The 22,855-nt window shown below is 37.2% G+C and overlaps 1 protein-coding gene and 1 long non-coding RNA gene across 3 annotated transcripts in view; both read right to left on the reverse strand.

Annotated features, from left to right (window-relative positions):
• Positions 1 to 19,384, reverse strand: part of galnt2 (UDP-N-acetyl-alpha-D-galactosamine:polypeptide N-acetylgalactosaminyltransferase 2) — a 76,581-nt gene extending 57,197 nt beyond the window's left edge. Inside the window, exon 1 of one of the 2 annotated variants that reach the window (XM_082153832.1) lies at positions 19,135 to 19,384. In XM_082153832.1, the coding sequence (XP_082009958.1) occupies positions 19,135 to 19,230 (96 nt within the window). In that variant the 5' untranslated portion in view covers positions 19,231 to 19,384. The remainder of the gene's footprint in view (positions 1 to 19,134) is intronic. The other variant, XM_082153833.1, reaches the window with a different exon arrangement.
• On the reverse strand, positions 12,922 to 17,444 carry LOC309486510. The gene is made up of 2 exons (XR_014201573.1): positions 13,960 to 17,444; positions 12,922 to 13,806 (listed from the first exon to the last, which is right to left on the reverse strand). It is a non-coding gene; the product is annotated as an uncharacterized lncRNA (long non-coding RNA).
• Positions 19,385 to 22,855: the final 3,471 nt, after the last annotated feature.

Here is a 22,855-nt window from a genome sequence, read left to right on the forward strand (position 1 = left end):
TTACCCCTAGCCTTTAAAAGGTTGTGTATCCAAATAACAAAAACATTTTTTTTTTTTTTTTTTTTTATGTATACACATTTAAACAGGACATGTTTGACAACAAAAAAATGGGGCCAGTGAAAACTGTAAAAATCTGAAAAAGTCATGATCAGGCCAATGGAAAAATCCTCATTGTTGGGTCCTGATTGTGAATTCAGAAGCGGGAGTTTCAGACAGAAAGCCTTTGAATCGCTCAGCTTTATTGTTCAGTCACAAGAATCACATTAATGGCTGGGGGCATACAATGATTTCTCTCAAAAACATTTGTGAACCACAGGCCGTGATGGGTTTGACAAAAGCATTCTTGTTGGAAAATTGGGAAGATCTGACCAGTGGCAACAGAGTTGTAAACAACATGTGACAGCAGACCTGATCTATCAGAGCAGAGATGGAAGAAAAAGAAAGGGGGGGGGGAGCCAGAAAGATCCATCAGAGCTCAAAATGGGGATTGTGGGAATAATTTGGGTCAATGGTTCAGACGTACATCCTGTCTTAATTCCCATTGATTGCCTCTGACATGTCAAAACAAGCCATTACACATTTAACTGCCTGGTTGCCACTCATTTATGTGGATGGGGTGGGCATTAGGAATAATTTTGTAGTCAAGTACTCTTAACACAGACAAAAAATGTAATTGGTTATTTAAAAATTTAAATAAAAAAAGAGTTAAAAATATTGTGTAAAAAATACACTTTATAAACAATATATCGTAATTAGATATCTATCTATAAAGTTAAATTTACTTTTTAAAAGTAATACAGAACAGATAAAGAACACATGCAGGGTCTTTAACAAAAACTGGTACACGGATGGACAGGAGCAGACAGAAATGTGCAAAAGCCCCATACAGTGCCTGAGATTCCTTTCGACTGGATCATTCAAGCAGCATGATACGAGACGCCTGCTCACACAATAAAAAGGCAGTCATGTTTAATTAGTCTCCCTTTGCCTTGAATGCCAAACAGGTCCTCGGGGTAAAAAGAAATCCTGCTACCGCTTCAGATGGAGATGGTGATAGCATGTGATAAGTTACAGAAAAGACGGCAGAGCGTGAATGTACTTCAGGCTGGAGTCGCCGCTTGTGCAGTAATTTTAATGTCACACTTCAACTTTCTCACCCATGAGGGAGAGAAAACGGTTTTACATTTTGCGACATTTCTCTAGTTGGTGAGCCCGGGGTAAGATGGGTCAGTGGGTGTCGTTACAATCCAACACACTGTGCTCAATTCCTTTTCACATGACTATATGTACAGTTCAAAAGTTTGGAGTTTTTTCCCCCAAATGAAATTAATACCACTATTTAGAAAGGACACATTACCATTTATTTTTTTATTTTTTTATTGTAATGGAAATACATCTGGAAAAAATGGTGTCATCTTATATTCGGGGTCTACATGTCAATAATACACCAGCAACAATAGGGAGCGCCAAATACGTGTAAATACAAGTCAAACAACTCTCATTAAGCTGCCGGCAAGAAATACGGTGTGTCAGAATGTACTGTTACAAAATGGCGAGCCCAAAAAGACTGTCTTAAAAATGCTAACAGTCAAAGAAAAGCTTACCCGGGTCCTAAAAGCAGCCGTTTCGAAGAAACTGGCAGGCAAGTGTGTCAGTACGTAGCCAAAAAATGAGGGGTTGCCCATAACCAGAGCATGTCATCCACCTGAACTTACCCACCAGCGATGCCCATCATTTCGTATTTCGGCTACATACTGACGTACTAGCCTGTCAATATCCTCGAAGTGGCCGATTTGATGCGCTGTATTAGATAAGCCCTCCGACTTCAGGGAGAAACTGCTGTCTTTTCAGCGCTATGTGATCAGCCTAAGGAAAAAACATTTATATCCCCCTGGATCAGATGGGTAATGCGGATCAAAAACTTTTTTACATGCAAGCATCTGTCGCTGTACATAAAAAAGGTGAGGGTGCCCACTGCCCACCCAGAACCAGTACACCCCCACTTGATGAATTCATTACACAAAAGTTATTCATGTCTCGCGTAGAGAAACATACATTCTACAAATATATTGACAACCAAACAAACATCTTCATTCACATATTCTTTCTGTAGGCTACCTGATAATTGAATTACTTCGATTTTTAGTTAATTACTTAACATGCAACTTATCACTTTTTATAAAAAAAAAAACACAAAGCAAAAGCTTTTCTGTCGGGTTAGGTTATGTCGTAACGCAAAATACAGTAGAACTGTGTGTGCATTACGGACCCGATGTGCGATCCACCAATTAGAGAGGTTCCTAAATTTCAATAGATAGAGAATATCTCGCATTTTTCCGTGGGTGCCTGTGCTACGTTTTTTTTCACTGCCATTTTTATTTAAAATGTAAAACATTGCAGGTTAAAAAGTGGCAAATCTCATTCTAACTCCACTCTCTATTTAATATAGTCTAAGACACCAGGTTTTGGAGAAACTGTGACTGTTTGTATAGGGGAAAAAAAATCTAATAAATAAAATCACTGCCAAACATTGAAACACTACGTTAAAGCCTGACAACCCAAACAATGCCTAACCCAGTGAGGGAGGGCAGACAGCTGAAAATACAGGCTAAACATCCACACTTGCCTCTGTCATGCTGTGGGCAAGGGCATGACCTAGACTGACAAAAACGCTGCGTTTTGGCATAATAGCTTTGAGATCAAGAGCATGTTCCATTAACAAATCTCCCATTTCCAGCTCCAGATATACCGTAATTTCGAAAATAATTCGTTCCGGTTCTCTATTATTATTGGCCAAGCTTTGTTCAAAGACTGATGATATTTAGTATAACAGCACTGGGAAATTTCAACCTTTAGATCATTTCACTTGTCTGTGTTTCAGAACAGAATATGCAAATGGTGTATTGGAATGAAATTCCAATCTTGCCAACTGAACATGTATCATTTTGCTTTAAGCTTTACAGATCTCACCAATACAGTTTTAGATGTCTGAAAGCACTTCCTTTAGGGCAGAAAGAGTTAAAACACTTTGCCTGCTCTTGTTTTATTCTCGTTAACTCTACTGTTAGATTAAAGGATGATTACCTCATTCGCCAGGAGAGGGGCACCCATTCTCCAAGCCTTCGGGATGGGGAAACTGTAGGCTAAAAATACATTCTTCCCATACATGGAAAAACCTTTGAGGGGTTCTGAGCAGAGTTTCTCAATTTTCTGCACAAAAAAAACTTCAACTGAGAAACATTTCCTATGGTTTCCCATTGCTAACGACAACTGGTTCTTATTGTGATAATGCAATAAAAAATAAATCTCAGGCTGAACCTGGAAGCCATGCTCACATCTCATGCAAAGCCCAAAATACCCACAACCCTCCCTCTATCGGCGTTAAAAGCCTCCATCTAACTTCAACATTTACCATTTCTGGACAGACATTTAAAATCTATGACTTAAGGGAGAAAAATTGTACAACAAGTTGAAACCTGAGGAAGAATGTGGCGAGTTTTGCGCATGGACACAGGTGGTGCTGCATGTCAATGTTGGCAGAGAACAAATGGCTTAATATACAACAGAAGTTTAGTGTTAGAAAACTGATAAAAGCTAAAGTTCTGCACAACAGATGCTGAATGATGAGCCCAATGCATTTTATGGTCTGATATGGGAATGGTTTGGAAAGGAATATCCTGTGCACATGACCATTTTATAATACTATAATCATAAAAAAGTTAAAGGGAGATCTAAACTTGTCATTAAAAGAACCAAAGCAGCAGTGTGGTGTGGTACTTCAATAATTCAGAACTCTAAACAACTAGAATGGAAGGTAATCCTCTCACCATTCTGCCTAAATATCAAATTTCACTTAATCAGATTGAGTCAAAGCCCAGTTTCCAAGACCAACAAGGAGAACACAGTGAGGATGCAAAAATACATACAACGCACCGAAACCTTCTTGACCCAAAACTCATAATATCATACAAATCTTATTATCTGGTGAAACATACTGACTTTTTCCTTCGACTTGGCCTTTACTTAGCTCGCTAATCAGAATAAGAAGTTTCAATCATTGAGTCATTGTGGGACAATGTTTTATATGAAAAATGCAAATGGATTTTGTGTTGGACACAAATTTACTGTCAATATAACAATGTCCCATAAACCGAAGCAGAAAAACAATAATTTTTGTGTTCAACGGCCTTGGTCATAAAAGTTTGTTATAAAAAACAGCTTGACCGCATGCTGATATAAAAATAGCATTTTTGAATGTCAGATCACAAGCATTGTCAACAGACAAACTAATATGGAAAAAAAAACTGCAAATCCCAAACTTAACATTTTTCCAAAGAAAACTGTTTTACAAAATGCCATGATTAATTGAGAAAGACCATATTTTTTAGACATTTATAAGACATTTCCGCAGTTTTGCTAACTTCCTCCATTTTGCAAATTTAACCACACAATATCTCACCAAAGACAGCACCTTTATGCTTTTTCTTTGTAGCAGATTTCTAAGGTGAAATTTTAGTGTGCCTGAGTTTGAAAACGCATTTTTTTCTTTACGTTTTGGCCTTTGGTTCACACTGAGACTGCGTTTTTATTAATAAAAAAGAGAAAGCTATTTGAAAACGCTCTCCAAAGTGGATACATTTGAAAACACCGTTTTCACGTTGTAGTGTGGACTGTGAAATCGGAGGTATTTGAAAACGATGACATGTTTAGTCATGTGACGCATATTGTACCTACAGATGTTCATGTTTATACTGGTATTGTGCCCATTATGTGCTATTCACTTTCACACAGTTGCTAAAATGTTACTTTGCACACTCTTTATATCACAGACCTGCAAAGATGACAGAAAATTCACTCACATTTGCTGTCCTGAAACAAAATATGAGAGCAGTTGTGTTATTATAGGCCAAACATATAATGGTGAGTGAGTGCGAACTGGACGCATCAGCAAATGGTGAGATATTTTGCTAAATAAAATGATCCAGCCAGAAGAATTGCGTGATAACTTGTTCTGTCTGCATCATCTCAGTGAACTTTTATGAGGGTTTACGCATGCGCTGTAAGGTGAATTTAGCGTTTTCCGACGTTTCAGTGTGGATGAGAAACTTTTGGAAAGCGCCTGAAAACGCTAGTGTGAAAGGAGAGCGTTTTGAAACTAAAACTCAGTTTTCAAATCTATCCGGATTAATGTAGACGAGACGTAGCTTGGTGTTTTAATTATGACATCATCATTTAGCATACAGACAGTGTTTATCACTACTCAGGTTTGAGAGAAATATTAGTTTCATGTTGCTTTGGAATGTCAAGCAATGTTAAGCAGTTTTCTTTATTAGCTTGGGCAAGGAAATGCTTTACACAAAAATAGTTATTCTCAATGGCTTACGGTTTAATTCTTTTGGCAGTAGATAATGTTTATTACAAGTAATGTTTAAAAGAAATCTGGTTCTCTTTAGTGATTGCTTTAATACATTTAGCCACATTCTTTAAAGTGTTTTTCACTTTAAAGTATTTAGAAATGTCCCTTAAGGGGAGATAATGGGAAAACAAATAAAATTTCATTGACATTATCAAGGAAAGTCCATTATGGATCCCTGAGGCAGTACAGAAACTGGTTTATAGTGATCGATGCCTGATGACACCTAGACCGCAGTGGCCAATATGAATAAAATTGTATAAATATAGAATTAATATACAAATAAACTAATGAATGAATAAGGGGGGGAAAGTAGATAAAGAATCGATCTGGAATCGGATCGTGACCTCCAGAATCGGAATCGGATCGGATCGTGAGGTGACTAAAGATTCCCACCTCTATTTTTTACATAATTGGTACATAAGAAACGCCTAAAAGGAAGCAGTAAAACACATGCTAGTTAGATCATGTTCAGTGAATCTGTTGTCAATTATTGGCTTATCCGTTCAAAATCAGACAGAATGGAACTCAGTTCCTCTCCACAAAGTAATTCTTCTTCAAATAACATTCCCAAATAATAAATAAGTATGGAGAAAATATAACAGCCTCCATCTGAACTGAGCTATTTGTCCATTCCTAAACAATTATTTGCATGTCAAATCAGAGAAAGTAATTATTCTGTAGACGTGAGCATTTTCAAAAGTGAATAATCAAAACTCATGACTTGAAGGAAAAGCATAAAAATGTGCTGGGGAAAAACTGGGATTTCTTCTTTTTTATTTTATTTGTGACAACAATTTGAACTGAAAGGCTGCATGTTTTCATTGGCCCTATGGTGTTTGAGCACGATTTAATTTGCGAGGCAGTTAGCGCTCTCACATCAAGGTTATGCTATGCATTTCACCCTAGAGGTTTCATTTCAGCAGAGAAGTGACATGACAAATTTCTACTGGTAGCTTTAGCCATTCAAGGAAGAGATCACTAAAGGTGCATTGCATGCAAATAGTATAAATTCAGAATAAACCACAAAAACTATAATGGACTTACAGTATTACCTAGGAAATAAATGCTTTGCCTGAACTGTCACCTATATTTTTACTCTATGGACACTGTCAATAAAAGAGGTGCGTTGACCTCTCTGTCATAGATATAATAGCAATGACATTCAGAGTGTTTGTACAATAAATAACAGCAGTGCTGGAATCAGTTGTTTTGTTTGAGATTTCTCAGGATAAAAGCTCTTAAAGGGACAGTTCACCCAAAACTAAGGGGGGAAAAAAATCATTTACTCAGCTTCATGTCTTTCCAAACCTGTATCACTTTTTTCTTCTTCTGTGGAACACAAGATACTTTAAAAAATGTCTCAGGTTTTTTCTATTTTTCTTTTTCTTTACAATAAATGTCAGTATGGTGCAATGTTATTTTGAACCCCATTGACTTTAATTCTATAGACAACAACAGTAAAATATATTCTCCGTAGAAGAAAGAAAAATATACAGGTCTAGAACGACACAAGGCACAGTTAATACTGAAAATGAAATAAGTTTTCCTTTTTGAGTGGCCTGTCCTTTTAAGATGCTTGTGAGACGGAGGAGGAGTTCTTTCCAATCTCTGTGTCAGTGTAGTGGCACCTATTTTTCAGCGGTGTACCCTCAATTAAGATGAAATGAAACCTGTTATGCAGAGAGTAAATTTATGCCAAACAAAATCAGGCATCCTGTCAGAGAATTAGACTACCTCTTACTGACATGCCAGCGAACTGCTACGGCAAAAGGTGAGAAGCTGTTGACTGCGGAGATGCACTGGGCGTCCAGAGGCCGTCACTTTGTATATGAAGACAAGTGCAAATTGGCTGCTCTGCAGGCCCGGCTTGTCAATCTAGAGGCTGCGGAGATCAGTTCACCAATCTGTCTGAGCCCTATGCTAAGGCGTCATTAGCAAACCTGGGGAATTCTCAAAAATATGAATTACAACACTGACAAAAGGAGTACATTTCACTAGTTTTTCACTAGTTTTTTGAGTGTTTAGTCTGCATGTCACATGAGTTAATATGAGCAGGAGTGGAGCTCTGTACAAGCCTAGAGTGGCTTCGTTCCCTCCTTGCATAGTTTTGTACTTGTACTAAACGTGCTAAACAAATAAACCTAAAACCTAAACCTAGTTACACAATGATAAAGAAGTTTTATTTCCTTGCATTTCTTACTGCAAGAAAGATAATGCAAAACCATAAAACCTCCACGATGACACATCAACATGCAAAGCATCCATTTGCTGATAATCATTTAAATTAATGTTCCGGGTTCAGTACAAGTTAAGCTCAATCGGCAGCGTTTATGGCGTAATGTGGATTATAACACAATAAGGGACATATCGCTTAGTTTAACAAATGCAAAAACTGCGGTTACAATTAAACTAAAAGCTAGTCAAAAGTGAAAAGATAAACTGTTTATTAGCCACTACAACAAACACAGCATAATCATTAAACTTAATTGATTAAACTTAAAGATTATGAAAACACAATTTAATTGTTTCCATTATTGTCTGGTTTAAAATTACTTGAAATGTCATAGTCATAATAACTGGTAAAGCCTGTAAACCCAGTAACCCAGTAATGGCACAGCGACTGCACAAAAAGGGAGGTGAAGCAACAACATGAATAAGTGGTTTGTCTTAAAGCGTAACTCTTGCCAAAATGCAACAACCTAGGGTCTTTTTGTTAATCTACCCGAGGCAAACTTTGGTTTAAAAGCATAATTAGAATGGAACGCCACTTTTAAGTTTGACCGTATCTTCGTTTTCGGTCAAATTGCTCCAGGGCTGCCAACTCTCACGCATTGAGCGTGAGACTCACGCAATTGACACTTTTCACACGCTCTCACGCCACACATCCATTTTCTCACGCACAGAAAAATTGCGGAGCAAAGAGGTACTTTTAATATTAAACTAATTATCAGCTCTTAGATTCCGTCAATTTTATTACGAAATTCAGACAAAAATACGTTTGGCGCTTGTAAATGTGACGTGACAGATCGCTGAGCGCCTCAGTTCAAGTGCACGTGAACCGATCATCTGTTACTTTTTTATTTAAAGATGCAGTACAACTTACCGAAAGTATACATAATATTGACCAATTAGTGTTTATTATATTTTTACTTATGTCATTAAATAATTGTTATTATAACAAAAACTGCATTATATTTAATTTCATTTGTTATTTTGAACCTTTATTAATACCAGCAGATTGGGCCCTCTATGTTTACAGCATTAGGTGAGATTAAATTTTAAATAAACATGTATCCAAAGTAGTCAATATTGTCTCTAAACTTCATTCAATTCTATTTAGTTACCAAATGTTTTGACAATCACAATTACACTTATTGTGATGCAATATTTGTTTTTACATACACCCCCCCTCTCCCCCTCTCCCCCTCTCCGAATGCGAATGAACTGATTCTTATATGAGGATCCTTTTTCAAATACAAGGTCAATATTGATTTTCACTAACGACGACAAAACAAATTATCCGTGAATTTATATGGAACTAAGCTTTTAGGAGCTTTCCATCTTTACTATCCTCCCTGTTACGTTGCATTCGGATATCGACTATTTTTGACTGACAAAATGCTGGCGGACGGAAACAACAACAGCTACAGTGAGTTGTTCAAAATCTTTTTTTAAATAAGAGAACCACTGAAATTTTCTTAAGTTTAGTAAATCGACTTTATATGTCAAATTTGCCAAACTTTTTGAACCCAGAAAACAAACCTCCATCACACATCAAGGACTTCAAATTCAAAAGCAATAAAGAACTAATTTTCTTTGACTCAGCTTGTGTCCTTCACTGATCTGGACCAGGTGGGATGACTCACAGCACAGATGTTCACCTTTCATTAAAAAAGGTATGTAAATTAACTAAACAGGATAGGTATGAGGGACAGTCAGAGCCCTCAGGCACAGTTAGGGTTTAAAAAAAAAAAACACAGAGACCAGCAAGACCAAACCAAATGGTTTATTGGTTGGTCTGTAATGTTAATGAAGATGCATGCGGAGCACTCATGGAAGCCACAGACCTGGCAGAGGCTCAGGGTGTGCCTGCAAATAATTCGATAAGCAGTGAACCTCCGCCGGATGCCACACCTCCCTAAAAGCAAAGCTGGCGTCGCATCGAACAAGATATCCAAATGAGAGCCTGCTCATTTAAATGCAACAGGACTAACTAAGCCTACCAAATTAACAAACCTTCAGCTCATGGTCAAAACATGCAAGTAGAAGATTTATTAGTGGAAAGACATATGTTTGCATATACGCAGATATAATAAACCTACATTCTTAAAGGTGCACTATGCAGGATTTTCAGTTACTGTTTCTAAACACAACATTCAAACTCATCACCTCTTTGCGGATAGACTCAACACCACTCCCCTTATATAAGTTGCACACCACACGCAGCCCAATCAAGCTACTTGCAGAAAGATGATGCATTCTTAATCAACATTACATAACTAAATATGCCAGACTTCTACAATCATTTCGGACTTATAAACTTAACTCTCTAACTATTTGTCACAAACATGGAAGAAAAGATCTGTCAATACTTTAGTTTTAATGGATAGTTTTAAGGATGTCATCATTTGCTCACCCTTTCGTCATTCCTAAACTGTATGACTGACTTTCTTCTGTGGAAGACAAAAGACACTGAGAAAATTTGGGGTATAAAACAACCCTGGACTATTGACTTTCATTTTATAGAAAAAAAAAATACTCTTCATACTACCTTGTTTTGTATTCACACAGAAGAAACACCAAAGTGTTCACAAAACAAAGTACTGTTTTAAGGCTGGAACAGACTACACAAATTTTTCTGCACCAATTTAGTCTGAAGGAGTTTACGTTAACTGCCGAAAGTCAGAGCCAGTCTTCAAATGTAAGGTAGTCGGTGTTGACAGATTTCATGTGAAGTGTATAATGGGCACAGACTGATTTTTTTTGCTTCAAACTCTGATTCCATCAAGTCAGAAGATATCAAACGTAGATTTAAGAACACAGTCTCCTAGCAACAAGTTGCATGTTTCTGTGTGAGTTTGTTGTGTTCGAAACAACCTAAAAGTCTGTGTGTGACCCTCAGTGGTTTATACACGATCCCTAGTTTATCTCAGTAACCATTTACAAAGTTGCCAAGTATATGATCCCCATTGGTCAGATTTTGTATGTAAACGCACTTACATTACAGGCCTTTCATGCTTAATTAACTAGTCACAACAATTAACACAATTACCCTTGAGAGTCTAAAGAATATGCAAGAAAAAAAAAAAACTGAAAAAGTTTCTCATCTTCGGTCTTTGAAATGACAGGGCTAAAATTCTCTGAGGAGTCTTTGGTTGCATATGCATGAAAGGTAACATCAGGCTGAAAGACAAGGGACCGCAGTCAGCAGTTCCTGAGCACCGTCTGCCCTCCACTGCATGTTAATTAGTATGTAATTGATGCTTTGAGCTTTACAAAGCCACGAGAATGATTACACTGCTGCATTCTCGATTTAGTTTGAAATCTGGTGCAGAAGAATTTCAGACTAAATTGTATGGGTTAAATTATACATTGTGGCATCAGTGAAGGCAATTTAGTTCAAACATCACATCAGTTATACAATGCATCTATGCAGGCACTTAGTTGCTCTCCATCTAACACTGAACAATTTGAGGGATTGCTCTGAAGAATGGAAAGCCATTCTCGATAAATGCTTTCAATCAGGCTACGAGAGGCACGTACAAGCTGACAAAACTAGCTGGGCTTCAGTGAATCAAGTCCAACGCTGCAGTTGATTTCTGTCAGTCATTGTGGATGGTGACTTCCTGTGGCTCAATCTTGTTTCTGGTGACTTGCTCTTCTAGCACATGCCCCGTAGGCCGAAATGAAGTTGTGAAGCAAATAAAGTGAACACCGGCTGGCAGTTAAGCTGTTAAACAGACCAAACATCTGGTGAGAATAACTGCTACCAGCTCACCAGTCACATAGTTGGAGTCGCTCTGATGTAGTTTTTCCACTGGCTAAGTATTTTAAAAGAAACATCACGTGCTTTTCTGAAATTGTGCATCATTTGTTACTGGATCAGAAAGCCCTAAATATCTTAAGCACAATGACAGTATTACTTTTTGTGAGGAGAAATACAGAGGTTTTTACTTTAGGGTTGTGTATTTAAGTGCATTTGTTGTGCACGGTGTGTACGTAGCTTTCCATGGTACAAAAGTAGCTTTTAATCAGCAGCTTTGTAAAGTCTTACGCTGAGATGATGAAACATCACTGGAGGCTATTCAAAAACCCCATTAAAATTATATGGCTGTAACTTCATTGGTCTGTTGGTCTCTTCGAGATGCCGAGGTGGCAAACAGCCTGGAAGCACTTGGCTAGGAAAACATCGTCTTCAACACGTTCATGGCCTCTGGCAATATTCTCAGTGTTTTCCCATTAGTGTATATGTCTTGATACATAAAGAACCGGGCCCTTACATATCGTCTAAACAACTCTGACTGCTCGGCGCTCATAGACTATCTTTGTTTAATCCATGTGGGAAACATGCTATGATATTTCAAACAAGCTGACAGAGCATATGTGTCTGCCGTAGACACAAAGCGGATGTTCAAGCTTAGGATGTGTTACTGGTTTCCATGAACAGTGACTGTGGGGGAAAACTCAATTTTAAGGATTGCCATTCAAAATGACAACAAATGTACAATACAATAAATCTATAATATTTTGTTTTAAAAAAGCGAAAATTAAAACAACTTCAAGTGTATTTAATAGATACACTAAATATTTTGGCATCTCAACGTGATAATAAATATTTATTGTATTTCTAAATGTACAATTGATAGATAAGTCCTCATAATAATATCGTTTTTATATATATATATATAACAATTTAATGATTAGTTTGGTACTAGAGTGTGATATAGAGTTTACACATTTCAAAGTAACAATTAAAGTTTATTGGTGTTATACTTTGTCCAATAAATTAATGCACAAATACAATTACCGATCTATCGTTATTATCCCTTTAATTAAACGGAAGATGATGGCAAAAGTAATTTAAATATTAAAATAGGCCGAACAAAATTAATATCCAAAAATTAACCAATAAATATCCAATAGGATATCAACCAATACTGATAAATAAATAAATAAATAAACAATAAATACAAATATTCAAGAGAAATGAATAACCAATAAGGTGCAGCTATATTATGAATCCCTATAATAACGCTTCTCTAAATCACATCGTCATTACAAGCATCATCACAGCACCACTAAGAACATAGGCAATGAAATCAGGAATATTTTCCATGATTTTAAGTGAAATAATTAACTGCATTTAGGGGGGTTATTTTTCATGGGGCTTTTGAAGTCCTCGCATTCTAGCTGTGCGAGATCTGCCTTTAGGCTTGAACGCTGGGAACAATGAGACACACTTTACTGCATTTGATATTCATCTCTATTTCAAAGGACAGAGGGGGATTATGTTGCTCTTGTGGTGAAATCTTCTAAATAGCCACAGTCAATTATATCCTGATTCCTGATCTTAAAATATATCTTTAAGTAAGACTGTTACTGTACTGTTTAATATGTTACATCTACTCCATCAGAAAGATCATTTGAAGATGCAAACAGCACATATACAGTCCACCTGGCACCACTGGACAAGGCTAGACTCTCTGCTGTGGTATTGGTTTCTTACGAAAATCATGAGTTACATCTGCCTTCAGAGAATCCAGATATTCTCTTCATGAGCTCCATACCCTCTGCTTTCCATACTAAGATTGCCTGGTGGAAACCTGGGCTCAAAAACATGTCTAAACTATTTTCACCACAGATATCTCAAAGCTTGAGCCAGTAAGTGCTTATCAAGTACAAGCACTCAGTTTTTGTTGTCTTGGATATGATGGCGCAGAAGAGTGATAAAACTAAAGCTGATACAAAGAGATGTTTATCACGACACAAGAATGTTAAATTTGACAACAGTACTAAAAAGTAAAAAGATGAAGGCCAATCATTTATGTAAAGTGTAGTTGATGCAATGTGTCCACTGATTTTTTTTAATCATCAAATTTTAGGTTAAAAATACACATGAATATAAAAGTGAAAGTGCGTATCTTTGTTTCTTTTACCTATTCTCCATTAATAAGCAACATTCTTCCTTCAATTCATTATAATGAACTGCTGTATGAAATACATTTTTAAAAGATAAATAGGCCAATCTCATGCAAGTCTCTCAATTGATATAAGGTCATAAAAGCTGCATTCATACTAATTTTAATAGAAAGAAAATAAATTTAAATGTTTACAGCTGGCATATGACAATTGAGGAGTCTAAAGGTGTGTTTTTTTATTTTACTTTTTACCTTAAAGGTATTGCGGAGGATGTTTTACTTCCTGGTGGGTAGTCTAAACTATTGGTCCTCCTAATTGTCAATCATTCTGGTGAATCAATCAAACTTTTCAAAAAGTGGAGAGGGCGGGTCTTATCTAAAATTTGGAAAGATCCTCCACTATACCTTTAAGTGCTGCATTTTTAGAACGCAGTGTCGTGCAAGATGCTTTAACAGACGCTAACACAACGTCCATCTAATAAAAACTGTGTTCAAGGGCACCTTACACTTCAATTACTTAGAGACTATACAATAAATTTACCAACGAATTACCCAAACATTTGATTTTTTACCCAAACATTTGATTTTTGTTTCCTACAAACATCCCTACAAAATGTGAAAAGCACTGGTATCTAGGTTTCGATGGACGAATAAGGCAGCTGGCGGTGTTAATCATAAAAGATAACATCAGAGAATGATGTCACGGAGTTGCCACAAGGGGAATATCCAGTAACTAAACCCTGTTGAAGAATGAATGAACCTAAACATCAAAAGCTCATTTCTTCTCATTTGCATTGCACTCATATACATCTCGCAGTTGCTAATACATATTTCACAGAGACATGCAGAGACTGATGACTGAACTAAATGTGAAAAATACAGAAAGATGACAACCCTGCAGAGGATAATCGATTTTATCATATTCAGCTGGAGATCATTTCCCTAGACATTGTCCCTTTGGGTAAACAGGCTTGCCGTTTTCCACCTTCACATGTAATATTTGCAGACCCTTTGGAAGTTAAGGTGTCAATAGATGCAAGTTCATGTTTTTAAACTTCATTTTCTTTTGCTAGTGCATATTTCATTCTATTTTCTGATGGACTTTGCAATTCCTGCATCACTTCCTCCTGGCTCACGGCCAGCGTGCTGACAAGCCTTTGGGTGAGACTGAACTGGAACCCAAATTTTCCTTCCTCTTCCTCTTCCTGTTCACTCAATTATCATCTAAAAACAACCAGGAAAGAGCTGCTTAATGAGAAAAAGAACAATGCCTTTAGTTTACGAGTCTAGAATCAAGCATGGATGCATAAAGAATGATTCTAAGAACAGAGATTATGAGAAATTGTCTGACAATGTGAAGTGGTAAGCAGGGATGTATTAATTCTTTCATATCTCACTCCCTAACAGAACAGGCAGTTGTGGGAGAATTGAAAAGGCTTTCTGCAAATCCCCACAGAGACCTTTATCTAACCAAATATTACAGAAAATTCATTTCCGATGCCAAAGACCTCAATAAAAAATGTTGAATCTTTAGACAAGACAATACTTCAAAAGCATTCACTGTGCTTCATGTCTTCTAATGCAATATTTTACTTTTTTTTTTAAGGAATGACTTTAATATCTTGGAGTTGGAACTCAAAATCACATTTAAAAGTTATCAAATAAAAATTATCTTTAAGGAAGCAATAAATTATTGTATAAAAATATAAATATAAATTATAACAATATAGTGGAAATGAGCATGCTCAATAAAATATAGGCCTAATCAAATCGAATCAAATTTAGCATCAAGGGTCTCAAGAAAAAAAGCCAATAGGATTTTCCATTGGCTTTTGAATTTTTGCAGAAAATAATTCTGTGACCAACAAAAATGTATGAACGTTTTGTTCATCAAAATAATCCTCACAAATGTATGAATTGAAGCCTAAAAACAAATCACTATAAGTAAAAAAAAAAAAAAAAACAAGCAAATAAACAAACCAAAAAGTTAAGCTATAAATGAACTACATCAGTCGCATTACTTTAACATCACCACCACTAAGATTCTGACAAATCTCATGAGTGGGGCATAGAATAAAACATGAAAATATCTTGAGCTTAACTATTAACCACAGGCATTTATCAAAAAAAAAAAAAAAACTCATTTAAAATGTGCCTATTCACTCTCACTATTTCAGCTAAAGCCCTTGCCTCCATCTGGTAGAAACAGAGTGGACAGAGACAGAGGAATTCCATGGTCATAAACTCTGCAAGTCCAAGACCTTTGACCACTGAGGTCACTCAGTTATCAATTATCCTATATCCAAAGTTACAGAAGAGTCTCTTTAAAAGTCTTTAAATCCTTTATGGAGGATATATATACAACCATGTCCCTGTCAAAGGTCAGGTCATAAAAAGCAATGTGTCTCACATGATCGTCGGCTCATATCAAAGGAGAAAACATTAGGAGGAACACTTACAGTTTAGTTTGTAACTAGTTTATGTTTAAAACATAAGGCCCTGATTTAACCTCTGGAATTAAACTCAGCTGATTCAACAAGATGACAAAACATAATCTCGTGAAATCCGGCTGCCAACTTAAAAGCAACCATAAAAAATATTGAGGTCTTTTGAAGCTCAGCTGATAGATAAGAGGTATAGAAAAACATCCCATGGCAAAGAACTCCAAAAGCATCATACTTTTAAGGCTGCAGATTTTTTGCACAGACATATCTCATGGAAGAGATAAAGCCAAAGAAGCTTTCAAATATTGTCCATCAAATTTAAACCCAATTCACCCTCTGGGGAGTAAAACGTAACCTCATACATCAACGTCCAGGACTTTCTTCCATGCAAAATTGTTTAGGACAAGTAGGCGTTATAGGAGCTCTCTGGCATTCCCTATTTAGCATCGGCCGTCCTCAAAATTCACAGCACTGTACATTTAGCCGAGCATCTCCACGATATCAGAATATGAGAAACTCACAGTCTCTCTAGTCACATAAAAGGAGGGCCACTGCTTTGCTTTCATTCCTCACATTAAGTTTATCTGTATGACAGTCATCAGACCCAAATTACATATTTTCCTCTGGTATCAAAGGGAGAAACAAAGAAAAAAAGGAAGGCGCACACAGCTTTGTGAGAGCTGACCGAATCTGTCATGCACTTTGGTTCATCCTGATGTTAACAAGCTTTGATTTGAACAAGTGAGTGAAAGCAGTACGGCCCCATCCCAGCACCGCCACTCTAATCCTGCCAACAAGGGCAGAACAATCAGCATGTCAATAATTGTGTTGTGGAGCACATATCAGATCAAACGCATTTCTCGGTGGAGATAAAAGCCCCCTGTTTCCCTATCCCGCCCGCATCCTAGAGCGGCCCCGGCTCCCAAAACCAAGACGAAAGAGAAAACATTCAGAATCCGACCCTTGCATAACTTGCATGAGCATCTGTAAAACCCCGCCGCCATCCCGAGGCTGTCGTCCACCCTCGCCTGGTTGCAGGAACTCATTTCCTCGCTGAGACACGATCTTTGACATCTGTTTAAAATCTATTGCGTAACTAGCACAGTTCTCACAGAAATAAATGCAACAAGGACAAGGCAAAGGTCATGTCAATTTAAACACTTCAATAAAATTAATTAATTGAGTCATTTTAAAGATATGAATGAACACAAGCTGTGCACAACAGCAGCATCGATGTCTTGTTCAACAAAGAGAGGGATTGAATGTGAAGTGCCCTGAGCCAGATGAAGGAGCACTAACCAGCTGTTCATCCACTTGCTTATGCTACACTATATGACGCTTTAAAACAAATCCACAAGCAGCCGTCTTCATACATTACAAGGTTATTGATAAAACTGTAATAAACCAGTAGAGAAAGTGGTAGTTAAGCAGCAAAGTCTTTAAAGTCCAACACAACGTTTCACTAGGTCTGCAGTACAACTTACAGGACAATAACGACTTGTGAACAACAAACTCTGATTGATACACTACAAACAATAGCATTACATTCAGTAATGTGCCAAAAGGGAGCAATTCCCAAATGTGCAGTGGTCCATTCACCTCACTGTGCCTTGATCACAATATCGAAATGCACTCATACCAGAAAATGAGTTGGATTAGTGCGGCTGATGGACGGCTATGGAAACAAAACACGAAACACAACAAAACCTCAAGACAGTGTGCGTCACTGAATATAAAGGGACACGCACACAAGCTGAATATTTGCCTTTGAGCGAAGGAATTTCAGCAAACATCCTTCAAGACCAGATGGTATGTTACTAAAAAGTGTGGTTTCATGGTATACCACCCTCACTCAAAAGTGCAAGATGCACACACTGTCAAGTGATGATTAATGGAAACCAGACATGCAGCTTTTAGGGATCAAAACTTAATGTAAATGCACGAAATTGGAAATTTGAAAGATTACACACTTTATATTACGACAGTCCCGATTTGTATATCCACCTTATTTACCAATGCAGAAGCAGGTTATTTCCTGTTAATCTTATAATTCTGATTTATAAGCTGCTTTAGAAAATTAACAGTGCAGTTAACGGTCAAATTATTTGCTTAAAAATAAATCACAATTTATCGCAAATTAATATATTAAGTACCACTTTGCAGCACAACCGACTGTTTTAGTACAGCTCAAATAACAGGTGCCCTACTTGAATTAAAAATAAGATTGATACAAACGGGACAAATATTTGTTAATAAATAACTACAGATTTGTAGTACAAAAAGCAATATCACAATAGTGCTAACAGCTGTGCTGTTGTACTGAATATCACTCCACTTCAGAGTTTCTTATTTTGATAGCGAACGATACAACGACTTACAACACACAAACACATAGGTACTCCATTGTGACGCCACCTACTGGAGTAACGACGTAAACAGCAGAAAGCGTCACTGAAGGTTCTGAACGAATCTTTCACTGAACGTACTCGAATCTCTCATAAGAATCATAATCGCCACGACCAGTAATAAAAAACTACTGAATATTACTTTTCAGTAATATTAACTAAATATTAGCTCTGTGATAAATGTGAATTAAATGTAGCTTGCCTTTAACACTAACGTTACCTTGTAACATTACAAAATACTATACAAACTGCTCATAGCTTAGGCTGTAGCATATATCATGAACAGTTTGTATAGTAACGCTTTGTAAAGTAACATAATTTATGATACAGGTTGTAAGTTACTCATGTTTGTATAGCCAATCAACGTCCCTCTCGCCCTAAAGAAAATCGGCGTAACAAAGCATTTAAAACGACTCCGGAATAAATACGCCTTTAGAAAGAAGCATAACAACATCATATGCTTTTAATTCAGTTTAACCAAACGGGTTATTTGATAGTCTCGCAGTTAAATCACAGCACGTATAGCGATAACACTATCTTTGCGAGTCCCCTCAATAGACTTTGGCTATTTAAACGTGCGGGCTTCTCTCGTTTTCTCTATCGCCGTAGTGACTGCTTTTTCCTCATTCATCCGCAAACGAAATGTCTCGAAACAATCCCCCTAAACAACTTATATTTGCGCCGATCCAGCAGCATGAAACACGAAGAAAGCAGCGAAACGAAAAACCTACCTTTCGACTCAGCGTTGTCCCCGAATAGAAATAATATGCTATGCCAAGAACCCAAAGCACAGCAAAACATAATAATATCCTAGATTTCCTGCGCATTGCTGTGATTTTGGATGGGATAATACAGTGGCTGACTCGGGGTTTGTGCCGTGAAAAGCCACTGACGTCCACGTTCTGCGTCTCGCTGTGGCTACAGCGCTCAACTAACACGAATTCACCAGCAGCAGCGGTTGTTGGACAGAAGAAGAAGCAGGAAACAGCCAGCATCACCGGGTTAGAGGGGAAAGGGTAACCGACTTTAATCCAATCACGCTCCACAGAGACGCGGACGGAGGAGGGTTGGGGGTGGGGACATCCATCGTTAGCCTGTAAATCAAGATGCATCGAAGAATCATTGTTTGGTTCATTCTGCAGATCTGAGTTTGACAAAAAACTATTATTATAGTGTTACGCTCTTTTTTCTGAAGACATAGAAAAATATGCTCACTTTCCGCTAATGCACACATTAATGTAACCTAATGTGTAGCCTACTGGCTTATATTGTGCACACACTATGTCTTTTGGCCGGCTTACTTATTACTATTTTATTAAATCTATCTATAAAATTAATTCATTTTTAACTTTGTAAGTAATTAATTAACAAAAATGCATCCGATTTAAATTTGAATAGTTCCATGTGTGGAAAGAATTAGGGACCAGGGCTGTAACCAAGAATTCTAGATCTCATGACTGTATATTATGCATTTACTTACAAAATGTAAAGAAGGCCTGATAATTGTAAAAAAACAAAAAACAAAAAAAAACCACCTATCACCATACTTTGTGTACCCTTCCATTAAATAACAAAAATGTAAATGAAATTACCAAAGACTGTAAATTTGAGATCTTTCTCTCTTCTTTGACTGTTATTAAAGTTAACCAAAAAAATTATAATTAAACCTATAAAAAAAATTTTTTATCTTGTTTCTTGGGCTACTTATCATTAATGAAATGTTAACTGAAATAAAAATAAAACAAAATAAACTACTAAAATAACTAAAGCTAAAATTAATAAAAAAAATTAAATGAATATATTAATTTAAAATATGAAATGAAAATAATTAAAACTATATAGACATACTTAAAAAAAAACTGAATCTAATCAAATGACAAAAACATAACAAAATTACCCAAAATTACCTTTAACTAAAATTAAACCTCAAAATAAAAAATTCATTCAAAATATTATTTAAAAAGATTAATAGTAGGATAATAAAATAACACTGCTTCTGACCGCCATAATCTGTCTCTTTCCCTTTTGGAGTCATGGGAAAGCATTAGCGGATTTTTTCGTTACACCGTTGGAATTAATGTATTTGCTATATTTCCCATGTATTTCTGTATTATGGGAAATGTGAAAAGGGTCCATTACAGCAGCTTATGGCCAAGAACCATCAATTTAGTCAAGAGCCATGTGACTGACATGTTAAGCAATCAATCACAGTCCTGTCATGACAACTCTCTGGGAGATTGGCATGGTAATATAGCAATGTTAAAGGAACCGTATGTAAGAAATGAATTTCAATGAATCATAAAATGGCCCTGATATGTCACTGGACATTAAGAAATCATGTTCATTTCAAATACTTATATCACTGACAACAGTAGTCTGGCCAGGATATTGTCATTTAAAAGTGAAGTTGCAGCCCTCAACTGATGTTGATGTTGTCATGTTGTGTTTTGGCCTGATGCTCCACCCTCCACCTATCTACCAATCACGAAGTCAGTAGTGTTTCGGCATCCGGGTTGCCAGCTCTGCTCTAGTTACCACAGCTGCAGCTACAAACGTGTCGGATAAAAAATGTCTAACGTTACGAAACCTAAAAGACCTCGTTATGAATCTGAAATACGTTGTGACAAAGTCCGAAAAAAAACTTACTGTGTAGGACTCGTCACTTGCCATTGGAAGCTCCTTGTAGCAGCCTACGTTCCTGCTGGATCCTGCAGCCTAACTGGCAACCTCGTTGGGGGGAGGGGGAGGGGGATACACCGCTCTACAGTAATTTGAAAGTGATTGCAGTACCAGTTTTGGCCACAATCTTACATACGGTTCCATTAATGTATTTGGTCTTGGCAGAATAGATCTGCTACGCTGCTGCTGTTGCGGAGAGCAAGGCCCTGTCCCAAATGACACACTTCATATGCACTTTCTGTTTTGTGGACTTACAATGGCAGCCCGTGCGCGTGACGTGTCCGTTAAGTCCGTGAGACCGTAGGGTGTCCCATTTATAATTTTAAGCCTCAGAAGGATGCTCGCGAACACCCCCTTTGCGGTCGATATGCGCCCTCGATGCGCACTTTTGCCGAGTCTGCACTGATGCGGACTCCGCAGCAGACTTCTTCCCGACAGTCAAAGCGGCATTACGTCACGAAAGTGCGGACTCGTAGGAAGACCACGAGTGCTTAGGGTGCCATTTGGGACAGGGCCCAAGTACAGAGACTTGCTACTTCTTCCAATACATTCACAGACATAATGCTGTGAGCATGTGAGACATGCTGCTGCTGCACATATGACATACATGAAATAACCCTGTAGCAGATCTATACAGGTGGAGCTGGGGAAGGTGGAGGCTTTCTGAAAGTGGGTAAGTAATAAAAATACTAAAATCTGATCAAAAGGAAGATTCATGTCAGGAAGAATGTGTAAATTGTATCTAAGTACTACAAAAGTGAAATAACCTCTGGCTTCTGAGGATGCAATTTAAATATCAGGATTTTGAAATGTCTTCTAAAGGAATGGCAATGGACTAAATTGCCCCCAGACACAAGAGTTAAAGAATTTCCAATGTCTGGTTCAAGTTTTGAGCCTGCATGTTTTGAGAGATTTTCTGCATCACAATGACTGAATTGCCATGTTATTTATGTCTGTCTCGTGACTCGTCACAATATAATTCTGTCCCTTCAAAAAACTACCTCAAATGACATGTACAATATTTTAACACTCTTAACAAGTGTCTGTAATAACTGTAATCTTTCATTTTCAAAAACCAACACAATTAAAGATCACATTATTGTTCTGTGTGGCTGTGCATTTCCTCCTCTTAATCTTGGCATTTGAAACCTCCTCACAGAGGGAACATTTGGCGTGTAGCCTACAATTGGAGAATGCGTGTCATTTCCTAAAGTGTGCATATATTGTAAAAGGTTAATGCTTTATTGCTCCCCCAGCCTTCCACCTCTTTTCAGTCCCTCCAAATCAGTTGTAAGAACTTCCTCTAGAAGAATGAAAGGTGACACTATGCTTAAATTGGGGTATTTAGGGAGGAACTTATAATTCAATCTGACCTATCATTTAACCATGTTTTATTCTCTCGTGTCACATGAAAATTCTTGAGCATAAACACCCAGTGAACTAGGCCATTCAGGAAGAAAGTTTCTGGTGACAGGTTTTTAGTGTACATTTGTCAGGATGATAAGATCAAAAACCTACAATAAGATATTTTCTGTTCTGAGATATAGCCTGGAGTGAATTGTAAAAACTTCCAGGGTGTTCATAGAAAACAAATATCTCCTAGAGGCTATAATAGGTCAACATGTTTCTTATGAAAGCTCCATCTCCATAGAGAAATAACATCACATTCACAAAACTGGCAGCTGTACTTTTTAACAACATGAAGTAAATGACCACTCTTAACCTCCGATTAAAAAACCTCATTTGCAAACAATTTGATTCCAAAAGACAACT

This window comes from Leuciscus leuciscus (genome assembly GCF_965113295.1).
Source record: "Leuciscus leuciscus genome assembly, chromosome: 22".
NCBI lineage: Eukaryota > Metazoa > Chordata > Actinopteri > Cypriniformes > Leuciscidae > Leuciscus > Leuciscus leuciscus.